The sequence below is a fragment of the Struthio camelus genome, chromosome 4 (genome assembly GCF_040807025.1).
Source record: "Struthio camelus isolate bStrCam1 chromosome 4, bStrCam1.hap1, whole genome shotgun sequence".
NCBI classification, from domain to species: Eukaryota; Metazoa; Chordata; class Aves; order Struthioniformes; family Struthionidae; genus Struthio; species Struthio camelus.
Window position 1 is genome coordinate 84,895,193 of NC_090945.1, and position 17,258 is coordinate 84,912,450.

The 17,258-nt window shown below is 41.0% G+C and overlaps 1 protein-coding gene across 3 annotated transcripts in view; it reads left to right on the forward strand.

Moving 5' to 3' along the window:
• The window catches only part of ATRN (attractin), a 148,302-nt gene that overhangs the window by 90,341 nt on the left and 40,703 nt on the right, over positions 1-17,258 (forward strand). For all 3 annotated transcript variants that reach the window (XM_068943817.1, XM_068943818.1, XM_068943819.1), the window contains exon 25: positions 17,127-17,188. In XM_068943817.1, coding sequence (XP_068799918.1) covers positions 17,127-17,188 — 62 coding nt within the window. The remainder of the gene's footprint in view (positions 1-17,126; positions 17,189-17,258) is intronic.

The following is a 17,258-nucleotide window of genomic DNA, read 5'->3' on the forward strand; positions in this document are numbered from 1 at the left end:
CGGTAGCTGCGTAGCATCACTGCGTGTGATACTTGGTGCACCAGCACCACACCTGCGTTAGGCATCTTACTGTTTGAGGACCTTGAAGTGTTAGATAATGAGTGGGAAACTTTCAGGTCCCTTCAATTGCTGCCTTCTACTGTGGTTTGATAGAGGCTGTAGTAGAAGAATAGCTAATAATAGCTGAAAATAGCTGCCTCTGCTCTCTACATTTCTTTAATTTCTCAGATTTCTGCATGGAATTCTTGGATTCCTGCAGGTGATGTATTTCAGAACGATGGGTCTACACAGGCTCTTCTAAAGCTTTACTCCTTTCTACTGAAAAGGTTAATGTGCTGTGGATAGCTTAATGCGGTCGCATAATGCCTTGTCATAATTATGCTAGGTATCTCAAATCAACTGTTTACCGTGATATGAAAATATTTGGGAAGCCACTCAGGATGTCGGATAGCTGCATAGTTCGTTTGTTGGAACTGTGAATGGTGATCCGAAAGGTGGAAACAGTTCGTCTCCGTTAAATTGATGGCTGCTTTATGAGCAGCTGCCAAAAGTTCAAGCACGGAAACCGGAACAAACGGCAGACCTGAAAACCGAGGACAGCCTGAGATGTGTCGTAGTTAAATCAGCCTTTTATTTGCGGCGTTTTCTTTCGGTGCTGAACGAGGTGACTGTCGCTAACCTGCATGTGTGTGCTCACCCGTCCTTGAGTTGACAGCTTGCCTGCTGCCATATCTACCCAACGCATCCAGCGCGTGGTGTCCCAAGGAATGAAATTATTACGTGCAAACCTCTTGGGTGACTTTTCTTCTTTAATGAACGACCTTCCTCTAGGGGACTTTCCTGCCTCTGCCGTACGTTCCTTCTGCTCAGTTATCGTCGGTGTAAATATTACCAGGATGACTCCATCTGCCGTTTGAAATAAGAGGTACATTTTAGCGCTCCAGTTAGAGCTGTACCGCTGCAATTGAATAAGATTTCGAATAGGTACGGGAGTACGATCCTGCTCGGAAAAATGCTTTCAGAAATGGCACTTTCTTGTATTTGAGTTCTTTGTATATTAGTCCTGCAGCTACTAATTTTTGTACTCTTTTATGACCTTTTTTTTTTTTCCTTCTTCTTCCCGTAGTTGTTGTTGTCTGAGGAAACAGGCTAGGCTCCGCGTATTCCCATGCATCAAAAGAGTTGTGCTCTGCCTCTCGTTAACGATTCAATTTCTCGTTTTCTCAAGGACTGTATTATTTTCACTAATGGCCTCCTTTGACCTGTAAAACGGTTCCCATTGGTATACAAGGGTAGACTGAAATTGTATACAGGAACGCAAGAAAGCTGATTCCCTTCAAGTACATTTAGCTTTGTAGAGCAGGCAATTAGGAACAAATGTGTCCTTTTCCTAAGCGACTAGGTATTTTGTGTGTTGGTATGTGGACAGTGTTCACGGGGAACTATACGCTGCTGTCGTCAGCTGTATTTCAGAGCAGAGACGAATTACGAACTGGATTGAAATCCTTGTAAGGAATTGACTCTCCGACTGAGTAAAGTAGGCTAATTTTCTCTTATACTGATGTGGCTATTTAAGTGGGAAGTAGTAACGAATGTTTTATAAAGTGCCAGAAATTATATTGCTAAAAAACCTTCAGGATCCTCAGGCAAAGCTCTTACTCTGGTCTTCATCATCATTATTGTAACGTTGCATGGTCCTTGTGTCCAGCGCTACGTGATTACCCAAATTCTTCAAGCTCTCATTTTTCAAAGGAAATCTCCTTTATTAAAGCAAATTTGGCCTAAATTTCTTTTTCTGTCCCTTAATTCCTCATGCTGCTGTTTTTACTGGTGATGTTACCCATAAAAGAGGCGGTCACGATTAGCATGAATTATAACACCCGTTTCAGGTGAGTTTTAATTTTACTTGCCATTCAGGACTTTACGTGCTTGAGGAAGCTCTTATCAGTTTGCAGAATTAAGTGATGGATGAAACATCACTTCAGCCAAGTAAAGCGTGGAAATACACTGAACTCCTCCCAGGTGAGGAAGACGGTACCCTTTCGCCGAAGAAGGGAGCTGGAGGAATGCGGGTTGCCACGCTTTCCCCTTCCTTTTATTTCAGCCTTTCTACCTCTTCTGAGGTGACATGCCTTTTGCAAGCAGTGATGCTCTCCAAGGTTACCTCTTTGAGGTGTACAGTCTAACTGAAAGGCTTGGATAATGCTTGTAATAAGGTAAAGGGAGAACATCTCAGTTCAAAAGCACGCTCTATGACGGACTCTGGTACCCTGCTTTGTCTCTAGAGGCCGTTTAGATTAGCCACTTGATACACGGCATAATTATTTCTTGAGGACTGGACAAAGCCCCTGCAAGTTTCCAGTCTTTCTCTGATTGAACGTCATTGGGTAATGGAAAGCCACAGGCGAACCAAATGAGAGCTCTCGGTAAAGGAAAACTGAAAGGAGAAATGTCTTTGCTGGCCAAAGAGAATAAAATACAGCTAGATAGGGGGCAATTACTTGGAGATAATAATTACGTAGGCTTGACACCACACTAAGTGTGGTTATCTTGGTAGCTTTCCTGCCAGGTCCTCAGTGTGGTGTAGTGAGCCTCATGTGCCTTTAATTAGGAGTAGGTGATGATATGTAATCTTGCTCAGCTCTCTGGGACCCTCCTGTTCCAAAAATGTTCTTTTTCTTTGCTTCTGAAAGCCCTGGAACGTTGAAGCCGGTCGCTAGTGATGTCCCTTGCCTTTATTCAGATGTACCTGCAGGTGCTTTTGAGCTTCTTTTTACTGCGTCTCTCTCACTGTGGTGAGATTCTTGCTTTACCGAACAATGAAACGTAAATCAATTTGTTAATCTGATGAAATTTGCTGTTGAGTGTAATTACTTTTGGAGACGTGCAATTACATGCTGATTTTTCAGAACAGGCAAACTGACATCTTCTGCTGGGGGTGGAAAGATTTGAAACAGAACAGTTAAATGATACTTTAAAACATGAAACAGCTGCTTCCTTTTTATCTGCTCCTGCCCTCTTTTTTTTTTTTTTTTCTTTTTTTTGCGTCAACTGATGACATTTTTCTCCTTTTAGAAGTTGTTCCCTTCTTAAATACTTGAAATTTAGGGTTTCTTTCAAATGCAGTTAACTGTTTTGAGGAGGTGTTGCGAATTTCAGGTACTTTTCCCTGGAAGTAATGACTTGTCCCCTAATAAGTGACTTCAGCATCCTTTTAAACTGTTCACTCTGAATTTTTCCCAAGTGCTGTATTGTTGCATGATTTTTTTTTCTTTGAATGCTTTTATCCTTCTGTTGAAATCTTGTTTTGTTTTTTTCCCTTCCTACACCTTGAGCTATAGTTGGGATGATCTGCTGCTTGGTCAATTAAGTCATACTCCGTAGCATAGAAACACTTTGCTGAATTCTTATTGGAGAAGAAACGCGACGTTTTATCGCAAACTGTTTTAGCTCTCCGTGTAAGTAAGGCCGGTTCCAAAGCAGTTTGATTTTCAACAGTGTTTTATTTTATCATTTCCCTTGAAGCTAGGGAAAGTAATGTTCAGGGCAGGCTACCAAATTAGTGTTTTTTGTAATTTTCATCTCTTGTGTCAGTCTCATTTAAAAGACTTTGCTGTATTGAAGAAGTTGAAAATACCATTGTTTTCCACATTTATTGTAAAGTCCATAGAGCTTTGGAAGTCTGCTCACCTGGCTGTTCCAAAGCTTTAGCCACACAAATAAGATAAACAAGTTATGGAAGGACACAGAGACACAGACTGAGATTGAGACTTTAATGATACTGAGAGGGTTAGTTAGGATAAACTTTCTTTTGGATGTGAGAGTAAGGTGTGTATGGATTGCCTTATATTTAAGGAAGCTGATTTCCCCCCCCCCCCAGCCCCCCCATTATATGGGGCTAGAAAACATAATATCGAAAATACAGAATTTATTTTGCATGGAAGCAAAGCATGCATTAGACAGGCAATTAACTTCTCCTGGGTGAGGCCCAGGGTGGTCATGTGCCGGTGGCTTGAGGTTGCTCTAGTTCTGTGCTAAAGAGCTCTTCTTGAAAATTCGGTATGCAGTTGTTGAATGTAGACGTAAAACTCGGGTTCAGATATATTTCAGAAAATGAGCAGTGTGTAGACCATTGCAGGGAAGCTTTTACAGCCACCAAAAGAGCTAGATATATTTCCTTATATGAGAGCTTATTTAAAGAGTCGAGGAACGGTAAGCAAAGTTAACGAAGAGGACAAAAGCGCACTGCCAATAAAATATAAGAAGCCAGAATACTCAAATGTAGCGGTAGATATAGCCTTGCTAAATCGCTGGGGAAAAATACATCCTGTGCTAAAACAGGATGACAAAACCAGAAAACTCCTGGCTCGTTTAAGTAACCAACATGAAGACAGAGCCATCAGCACCTGAAAAGCAATTCTCAGGAGTCTCTACGGATCTGCTTTTGTTAAGCATAAACTATTCTTGGACCACTGTTAAAATTTCTTCTTTTCTTACTTAGTTTCGGGACTTCATATTTTTAAGGTGTCTTTACCGTATGGGCAGATCTTGCTCACAGCACTATTAACAAGCATTGAAAAGAGTTGGGGTCATGGCAGTGTAGTACTATCACAGCCCTATATAATAAATCAATTAGGCAGAAATTTTGGGGAATATATATATTTTTATATATATGTGTGTGTGTGTGTGTGTATTTTTTTCTACATAAGAACTGTTTTTCCTTACTTACGAAAGTCTTGTAGAGTTATTTCTTAGAAACAGTCTCTAATTCACATGTAAGACCAGTACCATCAAGGCAGTCCTACTGCTGGACCCAAAGTGTCATTAACTGCCATGCATGTTTTGACCACAAGGATTGAAATAAATCATGATAAATTCATTTATCTTTTTGGGGGGTTTTTTGGGGTTTTTTTGTTTTTGTTTTTGTTTTTTTAAACTGGGAAGTTCTCTATGACAAAATGTAAGCCACGTGCTCTCGAAAGCCTTCAGCAATAGCTCTCCGAACTTATGAGCGTATCCAGGTTGTTAATTTTTCCCTCTCCGGCAGTGTTATTTTTTCATCTTAAGATTTCTTTAAAACAAAATCGTAGAAGAGACCCTTAAAAAAGATGAAAACCTTGAGGAGTAAAACGGTCTAGGCTGTGAGTTCTGACTGCCAAGCTCTTTAAAGCCTGTTATTGATCCTGCTTAATGAGTCAGTCCTTTGATCAGCTTTACATGAGCTTGAATACGCTGCGATCCACAGTGTAAAGTTTCTTTCTAGAGTACTTTATGGTTTTCCTCTCTTTTTAGGAAAGAAGCGTTTATCAGCCTGCCAGTTCAACAGCTAGAGGCACGCAGTGAGAAGAGGCAAATCTGTTAAAGCTCCCTGCACTTTATTTTGTCACTACGTGGGGGCACGATTTTGAAAATGCTGAAGTGTGCCTGTGTTGAAATGTCAATTATTGTGCAAAACTTTTGGTTTTTTATCTTTTTTTTTTTCCTCCCCGCAAATAAGCAGTGTGTCGAAAGGGAGGTTTGTTTTTATCGCTGCCGCTTCACGTAGTAAGGTGACATCAGATCTGAAGCAGCGCCTGGCTTTGGGGTTATCTGATAGCGAGAGAAGCGTTGTCACTAAAAGGTATTGCTGTTTGGTTATTTATATAAAATATTAGCTCTGTTACTTATGTAAAATCCTGGCATTTTGCAAACCTTCTGTGGTACAGATTGATAAACGTTTTAAATTATTCATCCCATATGATCCTTGGAAGTCATGGTTTCCTCGGCGAGAGAGAGAGTGAGTTCTTTCTCCACTAACAGCCCTGCAACACTGAGCTCCAGCCTGCACATATTTCCAGTGTTTTGTCTGGTCAGAAATGATGCAAGGCATAAGGTTTTGCCCATTTCCATCTGTCAGCTATTTTGCAGCCTGGAAGAAGAAGAAAAAAAAGAAAAGAAAAAGGCACTAATATGTATTTAGCGGCTTTGCTCTTCCTTTTCTTCTTGATTCCTGCTTGCATTGTAAGCTCTTTAGGACAAGTTTCATTCCTACTTGTGTATCGTGCCTCTGGCACGGAGGTGCTCGTACACTGTAAAGCTCATCTTTCTGCCGGACTTTCAGGGTCTGGGAGAGTATGTGTTTGAGCAGTGTTTGAAAGTTTTTCTCCAAACCCCCTCCCTCCTCATATTGAAATTCCCCATAAAAGTTGGTATGTTCAACGATCCCGGTTTACCCTGCACGCAGATGGTGTCAGCTCTGCTCGGCGCGAGGCCAACTAACCCGATCCTTCACAACTGCGTCCAACCAGCAGTGCTTGGCGGCGGAGGGATGTACTTGAGAGCTTGCGACTGGGCAGGGTGGAGCATCTTAATGCTAATGGCTCATTTTCCGAAGGGCAGTGTCACGACTGACTTCGGCATTTGTTTTTGCCTTTGTTTTTTCTTTTTTTAATAGTTCAAAACTGCCTAGTCTCCAGAATGACTTTTTTGTATTAATATATGCATCCAAATCCCTTTGACATAAGGAATTTGCAGACGTTCTTCTCTTACAAGGTTCTCATGGTGGCAAAGCTCACTCGGGAACCCAAGCGTTATTCTCAACTGCGGATTAAATAACCCTTTTCCCCCCTCCTGGGGCAGGAGCGAACTGCCCAGCACGTTGTGAGCAAAGCGGGCGTTCTGCTGTTGGCTGTCGAGATTTGTCTCCTGAAGCTGGACTCCCCGCGCAGGACCCGTTCCCCTTGCAAGCAGTCTGCCGGCTGTCAGGCTTTCGGGCTAACACATGAGCACAGTATGCCTGCTGCCAAGTCCAAGATAACTCAAAACAGCTTTACAGCACAAACACGTCTGAGGTCCAGTGTAAGGGTTGATATTTTGTATAGGTTTTCGAGAAGTCTCCGATTTTCAACTTGTTGCTTTTAAAGCTGGCAGTGGAAAATGTGCATTTTCTAAGATGAAGGATTTTATTGCATTGTTTTTCTCGGCTGAATTCCTCGTAAAGGAATGAATTCTTTACCTGCATTTCGTTTAAGAGCACGACCTTTTAGCGAAGGGTTTTTTCCCCCTCTGTTTAAACTTTTAGAAGAGAAATGGCACGAGCACAGTTTTTATGCTGTGACTGAGAAAGTCCTGTTACTTAAATGCTGTAGAATTAAAACTGTCAACATCTATGACTGTTCCAAGAATAGAAATCCCTTTTGAAGTGTGTGTTTTTTTTTTTTTTTTTTTTTTTTTTTACCAAACCTGTAGGTCAGTCTTCTAGATCGACAAGAATTAATCGATATCAACATTGGCAGGGTCCCACTAGTTTATAAACAATCAGAAAACCCTTCCTAGACAAAAAAAAAAGCACTGTAGAAGTGAACTTAGGGGAGCAGGAGCAATGTGGCAACATCTTTTTGCTATGCTTTTTTAATTTCCACCTCCTTTCTTTTGAATTTTAAGCCTACGGTTTGCATTCAAAAGTATTCAGTTGGGCACCTTGACGTATATAGATCTTGAGGGGCCAACAGTAGGTAAAGATTTTGTCTGCAAGAAATATGCAAGGTTAGGAGGGTCTTAAATTCTGTTTTCAAAATGTTAAAATATATCCAATGAGTTTGTTTTTGTAACTGAAATCTATAGCACTATTTATTCCTAGAATTGCTTAATGTTATTGGTCTTTGTCACCAAGTCATAGTAAGTTGCTTGCCACGAGTTGCCAGGAGACTTACCATTCTTGTCTTCAGTCTTAGCACTGAGTTACTATGTAAAAATTCACCAGAATCAGTTCAGTTCTTTTCAAGTACCCAAGTAAGGCAGAATTACTGGTGTGTTGTGCTCTCAGTTTTGGAGAGTGAGGGTGCTTGAAGTTTGAGGGAATTGAAGTGAACCTTAGAGGTCCCCTTCCCATGGAAATCCACCTTATTATGCTTTGAATTCTGCCTTCCCCCTCTGAGCTTGTTGGATCTGTTCCTGATATTCCTGAATACTCCCTCTTCACTGAATGTCCTCTCAAACTTTACAAAGCTGCTGGTGGATTTTGCTTGAAATATTTTAGAAGTTACCTGAACTTTCATTTCCACCTCTTTGCTCGAGGCTGCTGCACCTATGGAGCCATCTGAAAGCATAGCCGCGTTGCTGCAACGCGCAGCCCAAGATCTCGCCAGAAAACTACCTTTTCTGGTACGTCAGTCTGAGAGGCAGGACTTTGCATTTCTGGGGCTGAATCGTAGGTGTGAACTCCTCCACTAGCTCTCCTTGGAGGCTGTGCAGCAACATCTGGTTGAGAGCAGGGAGAAGAGCTGGGAACACGAGCGCCTTAAATTCTTGCAGCAAGACTTACCAGAAATTGTTTTTCCTGATGTCAGCCACAGCAAGCCTGCCACCGTTGTTGGTGGTCCTTACGTAGCTGGCACAGGATGAGAACTCTAGGAAGAAGCATCCAACCAGCAACTTCAGGCTCCTGTGGGTAAAAAGTGCCTCGCAGAGAGCTGTGAATTCCCACCTGGGTCTCCTGTGGCTTGACACCACTCCCATTGCCTACACAATCTGTGAGATTCATAAATGTCACCACCTTGCTGTTCCTTTAGCTAGCCTCTCATTGCCACAGCTCTAAAAGCAAGAGCTGAGACGCTTTTGTCTTTTTTTTTTCTCTCCTGCCTACGTGTTACAGTAGCTTTCAGTCACCTTGTCACACGCTGTTTTGCATTAGCATTGCCTTGTTCGATGTGCAGACAGGGAAGAAAGCAGATGCAGCACAAGGCTATGGGAAGGGACGCTGTTCTCTTCAGGTATTACCTGGCATTCATAAGAGCTGAGCTCTTGCTGGCCTCGTCTCAGGTGTCTTGGGGCATTTGGTAGCGTGTTATTGTAATGAGCATGTGTGCGGCACCTGAACTGAGGTTGCTCTTCCAATTATGGGACTTCCCAGAACATTGTTTGCTAGTGCACTTGAAATTTAGATGTGCATCACTGTTCAACACCTGGCTGTTTATTGAACAGCTACTGCCAGTTTGTCAGATTTGCGTGGTAGTTTTTCTCCTGCAGGGAAATGGGGGACTAAATCTTAAGTACTATTTTTAATTTAAAGACAACTATGCTCATGTTTGCTCTGCACAGCAATTTTGAAAGCTCTCATAGGGAGACAAAGCATATATAATTGGCATGTCTGAGCGAACTGCTGACTGCAGCCAATTAGCTGAAAAGTGACAATTTGTGACTACTGCAGTAAGGCAGCACTGTATTAGAATGTAAATCGATTTTCATCTCGGTATAGCTTCAGAACTAGTTTTTATATTTCCACAACATTAAATGTTTGTGCCATAAAGTTCAGTGGCTTAGTTAGTATTACAGCAAATGAGAAGTCAGTCATTTATCTCTTTCATTGCTCTTCCATACAGGAGCAGCGTGACTCACAGTAAGTAATAGGTGTGAAGATCAAACTTTTAGCTGAAATCTTATTTTCATTTGTTGTAGAAAGTCAGCCTCGATGTACGAAGCTCTCAAGTTGCACCAAGTTTGCCAAAAGCTTTTCTTCTTCAAAATAAAAAAGCAGCGCTGTGTGTTCAGCATGCTTGGTTCAAACTGGCTGTTGAGGTTCTGATGAGCAACGGGTGATTCTTCTAAAGCAAGCAGGAGCAGATCAATTTGTAAACCAAGATAACTTGTCTGGAGCCTCTCTGCTTGCTGTGATCCTCCTCTCCTGAAGCTTTAGCTACCAGATCAGCTGCTGTTGCTGCTATGGATGGGCTATCCCCTACTCAAATTTGTCAACTTTCAATTGATCATCAAAACTTCACCTTCCAGTGTACACACCTAACACCATCTTGCATATTACAAACTCTGTGAGACCCCTTATTCCTGAAGCATGCTCCGCTTCAACTTGCTGTGTTACAGAAAGTTTGCCAAGTTACCACTGATCACTGCAGGATGATTCCTTCTCTCTCAAGCTCCCGGTACACGTTTCCTGTGTATCTTGGGCTGCAAGGTGCTTCCGCTGTGGCGAATCTCTCCCTGTGGGACAGGTTGTTCTTACAGTTTTTGGAGGTTATAGGGTTAAATCAGCTTAAATTTTCTTCTTAACTTTAAAATTCAGGATGTAGCTTCTCCATTCGTTTAAGTCCACAGCGCTTCTAAAAACAAATGTCCTGCTGTCTCCCTTGTGGGGCACCACATTGCACAGTGGTGCAATGACTGTGGTCAGGAACTGGGTCCACCTGAAAGCTGGCTCAGCAAAGTTTTCAGCTGCGCTGGTTTACGGTCTGACTTGCTATATAGCTGCAAACACACCTACTGTATGCTGTTGCTGGGCCGTGGGGGATGTGGGAACAAGTGTTAAAAGAGAGGACATGGCTGCATACTTGCACACCAGCATCATTTACAGAAGGGTTAAAATGGTGAGGTAATCATGGTCTATAACAAGCTTTACTTCATTCCCTTAGAGATGCAATTTTTTTCTTTTTCAGTGTAGGTGTTATGTTCTGTGCTTGCCGCTGTGCAGGGCTAATGATCAGTCAAGGAGCTGTAATGTTTTCCCTCCCTTTTAGTGACTGAGCATTCACATTTCACTGCCAAGTGTCTTCATTCACTGAAATTCCTTTTCTATTATCTATTTGCTAAATTGCCAAGCCTACCTGGTACATCTAAATACAGACAGCTTGTTCCTAGCTCTTGATTGAGAGCAGATATGACACTAATCAGTCATCAACCACTAACCTTCCATGTGAAGATGGATTGGGGGCAACTGATCCACTTCCACCCAAGAAGAAACTGTCTTTCAAGATGTGGTAACACAAGGTTCAGCTCAGAAACGAAGCAGGCACATATTCTCCTTCCTGAACACCAGCAATAGTAGGAACAGGTTCTGTTAGGCTGTTTTGCTAAGATCACGGTTTCTTCACGATTGTTAAGATCACCCTACTGCATTTGCCTGTTACCTCTTATACGCCTAGATTACAAGTACTATGCATGCAAATGTAATCTTTTTGTTCTCTTAACATTTTGTGATGTGCTAGCTCACGTTGGTAGTCCCGGAGGTACACCGTAACAGAAGGAAGTAAAGAAAGAGCAGATATTTATGAATTATATGAACTTCTTATTCTTTCCAGGTGTGATTAACGCAGAAGACAGGGATAGTCCTGACTTGGCCTACTTTGCATTAATTTACGGTTTCTTCATAATCAGAGCTTCAAGGTAGAAACAATTACAGTAATGAAGCATTTCCACCAACATTTCAAACGTGATTATATCCTAATTGTGGGGCATGCTGGTCAGATGTCTAATGGGAATTGGTTTCTCTTGGTTCCTACAGCCAGAATTTACCTGATTCATCTTAGTCGTATTTGCAGATTTGGGGTGGGAAGAACAAGGATGCAAACTGTTTAACCTGCTTATCAGGCTTCTAGCATGACCTTTCCCTATGCTTTGCCACTCTTGGTCATGTTTATAAACAGTAAGATCTGCTTTTAGGCTTACCACCATGTCAGATGGCTTTGCAAGGGAAAGGCAGGGTGCTTCCTATAAGCCTGAATCCCAGGTTCCAGTTTTTCTTCCATTTAATCATCTTCCATCTAAGCATCTCCCTTTGGTACATGCTGACGCAGTTTCCAGTCTCTCTGTGCTCCTTGACACTGTAGGCTAAGCAGAAGGTTTATTAAATCAGTGATGATTTTCTTTTTGTCCCTTAACGTTTGGTCTGACTTGTGTGTCTTACCACAAGATCAGCTTTGCATTCAGTCCAGCAGTGTGGAGACGGTGGATGGTTCAGGTAGGAGGAAAGGGAAGCTGGGCTAATCCAGCAAATTATCCCCCTAGTGAAAAGGATGGAAGAATGTAGTTCGGACTTGATACTCAGTTCCTCAACAGAGTCATATTTAAGACATATAAGAGGCTGGCACATCAGACATAGGATGTATAGGACATAGATGTAGAAGAGGCCCATGGCCTCCTGGAGCAGCACTTGGAGGCCAGGTGAGATATCCTGTTGAATGGCAGTAGGTACCTGTCTATAGGGAAATTAATGAAGCGCCTTATAGATCCATGAAACCAAGTATTGCACCTTGGAAATTAAAGCAACTAAATTTTGGAGTCTGTAGACAGGTGACTTCATGTGCCTTAGGTGTTTAAGCTCCCATTATAAATGGAGATGTAGTCGTGAGATGTGGGACTGCTCAGGCAATCCTGTATAGATACCTACATTGGTTGACCAGCTGAATCACTCTCTAGACCCCCTAAAAGGGGCGATCTTGCCGTCTCCTCCGTTATGTTTTTTCTGTGCTTGCCTCATCCCTCAGCGAGCCTGGTTAAGCTCAGTATACTACCAAAAAGCCCCCCCCGCTCCTTGGGTGAGCCCTGCCCCAGTTTAACGAGTGCACTTGGCTCATTAAAGGTGTCCGCTGAGCACCACAGCCAGAGTATGTGAAACAGCAGCAGCACGTGGCAGAGCTGGGTCCACCTTTTGGTAGGTGGTGCTGAGTTGTTAGGTGGGCTGGGTTTTTCTTGAAACCTCACTGCCAAGCCTGTTGGAGTTGGCTCGCTCCTTCTGTTGAGGGTACCAAGAACAATATGCATTTCGTGCCGTGGGTTTCATTAGGACACGTTGTATTTGTATTTAATGGCGAATTACAACCAGTAACAATTTTCTCTTGAGCCGAAAAGCGCTCTTTTCCCCCATTGTTACCATAGAGGGCAAAATTAATGTTTTGATGACTTTGGCATCACTCAAGAATACTTAAAACGCTTTTTTTTTTTCCAGCTGGTCCTCTGATAGAAACACAGACGCTTACAATTCTGGCCACGGCTTCCTCTTACTGTGGTCTGTATTCTCCAAGGTCAGATTGAATTCTTGCCTCTAATCGTAAAAAAAGAAGAGAAAATGGAGGTGCTGAGGAAGAAATAAAGAGGAAGATGTACGTAAATGTCATCTACAGCTTGTTTGGCTGGTGGTTTTATCTCTCTGGAAACCCTTAGAGCTCCCAGCCTTTCAGCCTTACGTGCTGCTGTTTTGTTCGTTCACTTTGGCGCCGGGGCTGTGTTTAAATAGAAAGCAAAGCAGCCCGGAATCTCTGGACTTCCATGTTTTTCTGAGTGCTGTGTGGTCCTGTGGGCTTATAAAACACCCCTGCTGTAGTGTTCTCCCACCTACCAGGGTAGGTTAATGGATCTAGCAGCAGGGACCCTTCTGAAATCTTTGGAGTTCCCAGCAAGTACCTAACTCCCGTAGCTGGCCTCATGTTGCGTCTTCTCTGCTGTAGTTATCTGCTTCCATAAGTTAATTAGGCTTTCTTTTTTCCTCCTTTGCAAATACTTCTCTAGGAGAGTGTCCGGTTGAAAATATCACTTCCAATCTCGCTTTTTCTCAACCCTAGTCCTAGGTAGGATTGAAAAGAAAGGCAGCGCCGATATGAATCGGCTGTAAAATAGTGGAGGGGGTAAAAATATGGCATGCAAATAATCTTGAATCGTTAATGGAGAAACAATGCGTCCTGTATTTGTTCTTGTTTTCTCCAACAAGTAGGTTCCAAAAATGCTCCAAATGATGTTGTGGAAATGCCATGCTAGAAATGTCCTTCAGTACATCAGGAAATATTTGATGTTAACATTTCCAGGCTAAAAGAGTTGTTCATAATGTAAGACATGAATTGGGGCAGGGAGAGATTTGCCCCATCTCCATTATTTGTGGCACATTTTTAGTTTGGCTTGTATTTGTATAAAAGCAGCAATAACTTCCAGCAGAAGTGGCCAGAGTTCTGTTGTGATGATTTATCTGCAATTCTGTTCATTAAAGGTATGTGAGAACAGTTCTCAAATTTGTTTCTTGCTATATTTAACTTGCTGGAAAAAATATTTTTATGGAAATTCTCGTTAGTTTGTTGACATTCGTTTTTCTTAGTGGTATGCAAAATTCAAGTACTTCTGATGAATTCAAAGCACTCATAAATCAAACAAAGAATGGAAGCAAATGGAAGCATAAATAAGTGTAGTTGTGGTTGCGCTTACAGGCTTAAGGTGAGCTCATTTCAAAATAGGAAGGTGACTAGGAGTCAGCTGGACCCTTTTAGCACAAAATCATTCCTTTGAAATTATTCTCGTGTTTCCTCTCTCCTGAAGCACTAATTGTGGTACTGATGCAAACCAATTCATGGCATATAATCGTGCCAGTTTGTTAGTCCAACTTTGTATCAGTCTCAAGCTGCAGCTTAACTCCAGAAATATTTTTAGTTTGAAATACTAGCTGTTACTGAAAAGCCAGCTGGGTTCAGTTTGTCTTTTCTTTACGCTTTGCTTAAGCTGTTTTGAAAGGAGCATGTAATGATTTCAAAACCAGTGTAGTTTTCGCTTTGTAGGGCAGCCACGCTTTCTTCTTGCCCCAATATTTATGCTAATCCAATGATAAAGTTAAACTCTTAATATTTTTTTTTTATCAGTCCATATATCCAGCCAAATTTGCTTGACATTTCCAATGATGTGGCATTTGAAAAGCTTGATAGGCTCATGTGCGATTTTTCAGCTATCTTCTCAGATCAGACAAACACAAGCTTGACAATATTCTCTCAAAATAACCTAATTAATCATCTGCTCTTTTTTCATCTTAATTATTTAACAACGCTGCGTTATTTCAAAGAATCTAGAAGAAAACTTCTTTGAAGGACAAGTGTGTTGTGCAGGTAGCAATTACAGTTTTGTAGCTGCGATGAAGTTCTGCTTGGTACCTGGAGCAGGCTCGGAGAAGTCCCTAAAAGAGATGCACTGGCTATTCCTGCAGTTACATTGCTTATTCCTTTGGTTAGTTTTTTTAGCATGCATATGTGAGTTTTCTTCTGTGGTTTAAACTTAACTGAAAATCCAATACCCTGTCAGAAACTTCTGCCATGTTTTTTTGCCTGTATTTGAAATGAACAGTCTGCTTTTTACTGCGATTTCTAACCAAACTTTCTATGTAGCTGAATTAATTAAATCCTAGGAATAGATTATATTAGAGGTAATTAAGCTTTAAGTAAGCAAACCATTAACAATTATGATGCTAAATTGCCTGTGACACAGATTGGTCAAGTTTAATAGCATGAGGTGTTTTCAGCTTGTGAGAAGTAAATTGCAAAAACCAACTTAGTCTTTCTATGTGTTTGAGATAGAGATTCCTCAGTTTCTCTGCAAGGTAAGAGCTCCAACAGATGGACAAAAGAACTTCCGATAAGGCATTTCTGGTATTTCAGCATGTAATATCTCCAACTTTTCCTCCTTCATTGTATTTGTTTCCTATACTTGTGTTATCCAAAAAAAAAAAAAAAAAAGGGAGAAGGCAGGTCCTTTTTGGTAACAGTTTAGAGATGTGTTCCCAGTCTCACTATGTAACATCATTTTATTTGAATCACACATAAGCATTTTAGGTTTTTGTGGATCTATCCTGTTTTAAAACTAGCAGGTACTTGTTTCTTCTTTACATTTTATTTTACGTGAAGCAGGTTTCACTTTCGGTCACAAAAACTGGTCTTGATGATCCTCTTTGGAGAACATACCTGTTTCTGGTTTCTGGGTGGTTTTAAGTTTCTTTTTCTATGAAAGGATATTTAAATATATGCTGTTGATGCATAACATGGTCTTTTGTGTGGAAATGCATTTTTCTCATAGTCTGCCATCATCGTAGATATTCTCAGACTGTATTTCTATATAGTGGAAATGTTACGGGCTTGTATTTTAGGATATGGCATTCTAAAATCTTTACCTTAAAGAAATGCCCCAGTAATTATGCAAATATAAATCTACCTCCCCTACCTCAGTTACCATCCACCAAGTTTTACAATATGAAGTGAAATCTTGCTTGCTCCCTTTTTCTGATTGGAAAGCTGCAGAGAAGTGCTTTATATGGAACAATTCAGCAAGAAACTGTGCACCTTCTTGTCCTTTGTAGGCAGTAGGCTGGAGAGATGGCAAGCATATGGTCTGCAGGTTTCAAGTGAGCTTTCCAGCAAAACAGTGGTAGTCTATTGTGTGCTCTAAAGGAGCTTTCAACTTAAGAGCATTTCAATATAAGAAAATGATTTTGGCCTCCTTCTGTAGCAGGATACAATGTATATTTAAAGCAAACATGATTATGGAAGGTATTGTTGGACAACCGAAATCCAAGCACTAGCTCATTTTGCATAGACTCACGATTTTTGCAATATGGCAACCGGAAGGAGAGATTTTCAACTAGGTTAATGATACTGTAGCGTGCGGTTTATTGAGAGAAATGCAGGCGATGCCTTCAGCGAATTTAATATACGCGAAAAGCTTTTGCACCCAACGTGCAGATTTCAGTTTAGGTTTGAAATAAGTTGAGATACTTCATGAAAGAGTTAATTTCCTGTTTTGGTACTGAGATTGATAGTCAGAGGAAATAGGAGGTACCTGGAAAGAACTTTTGATTCCTAATATTGCAGAAGTCGCTTTTCTGTTGGCTTGCCTCGCCTCTGCTTTGTTATTTTTAACCAGGCTCCCTAATCTTTCCTTTTGCCTCTAACCACCTCCCAATTTCCTGTTCGCTTCTTCCCTCTGTTTTTTGTCCAAAATATTCGGTTGTTTTTCCCTTTTCTGTGCAGTTTGAGTGGATTGCAGGAAAGTGAGTTAAGATGAATGCCATAGCTGTTTTTACAGTGTCTATTATCTTCTGTATTTCATGCCTTTTTGCTGCTCTTGGTGTAAGTGACTTATTCAAGGAGATTTTGATGTAAGAATGTTACTTGAATAGGAGCATGCATTTTTAATTTTTTAATAGTGTACTTTGGATTGTATACCGTAATTTAAAATGTTCTACTTTAGCTCTTGGAAACTTGTGTGTTCACATTCTCTTTGAACTACTTTTTTTTTTTTTTCTCCAAATTCATTAACGTATTCTTAGGATTTTTTTTTTCTGAAGACCTATTCTTGGAACAGTGCTGGAAGAGAGAGGTGTTGCTTGTTCTAGGCTCTTTTCGGGGGGGGGATATATGATTTCAAAAGTAATCTGAAGTTGTAGTTTACGTTCTTTTCTCTCAGACTATATCAGTGCTTTTTCAAAACAGTGTTAAAAATGCTAATTGACTTAAGTAAAGACATATTTCATTATAGTTTTTGGATTCCAGCAACAATGCATTTTAAATCTAAACTTGCTTTACAGTAAGTAATAGAAAGCATTTGCTTTTCTTTTGCAGATTGCATTCTCACAACACAGCAACTTTATGGACCTGGTACAGTTCTTTGTGACATTTTTCAGGTACTTTTCATTTAAGACAGCTAAATGTTTCTTCTTTAGGAAAGATCTTTGTTTTTCAATGTAGTGATTT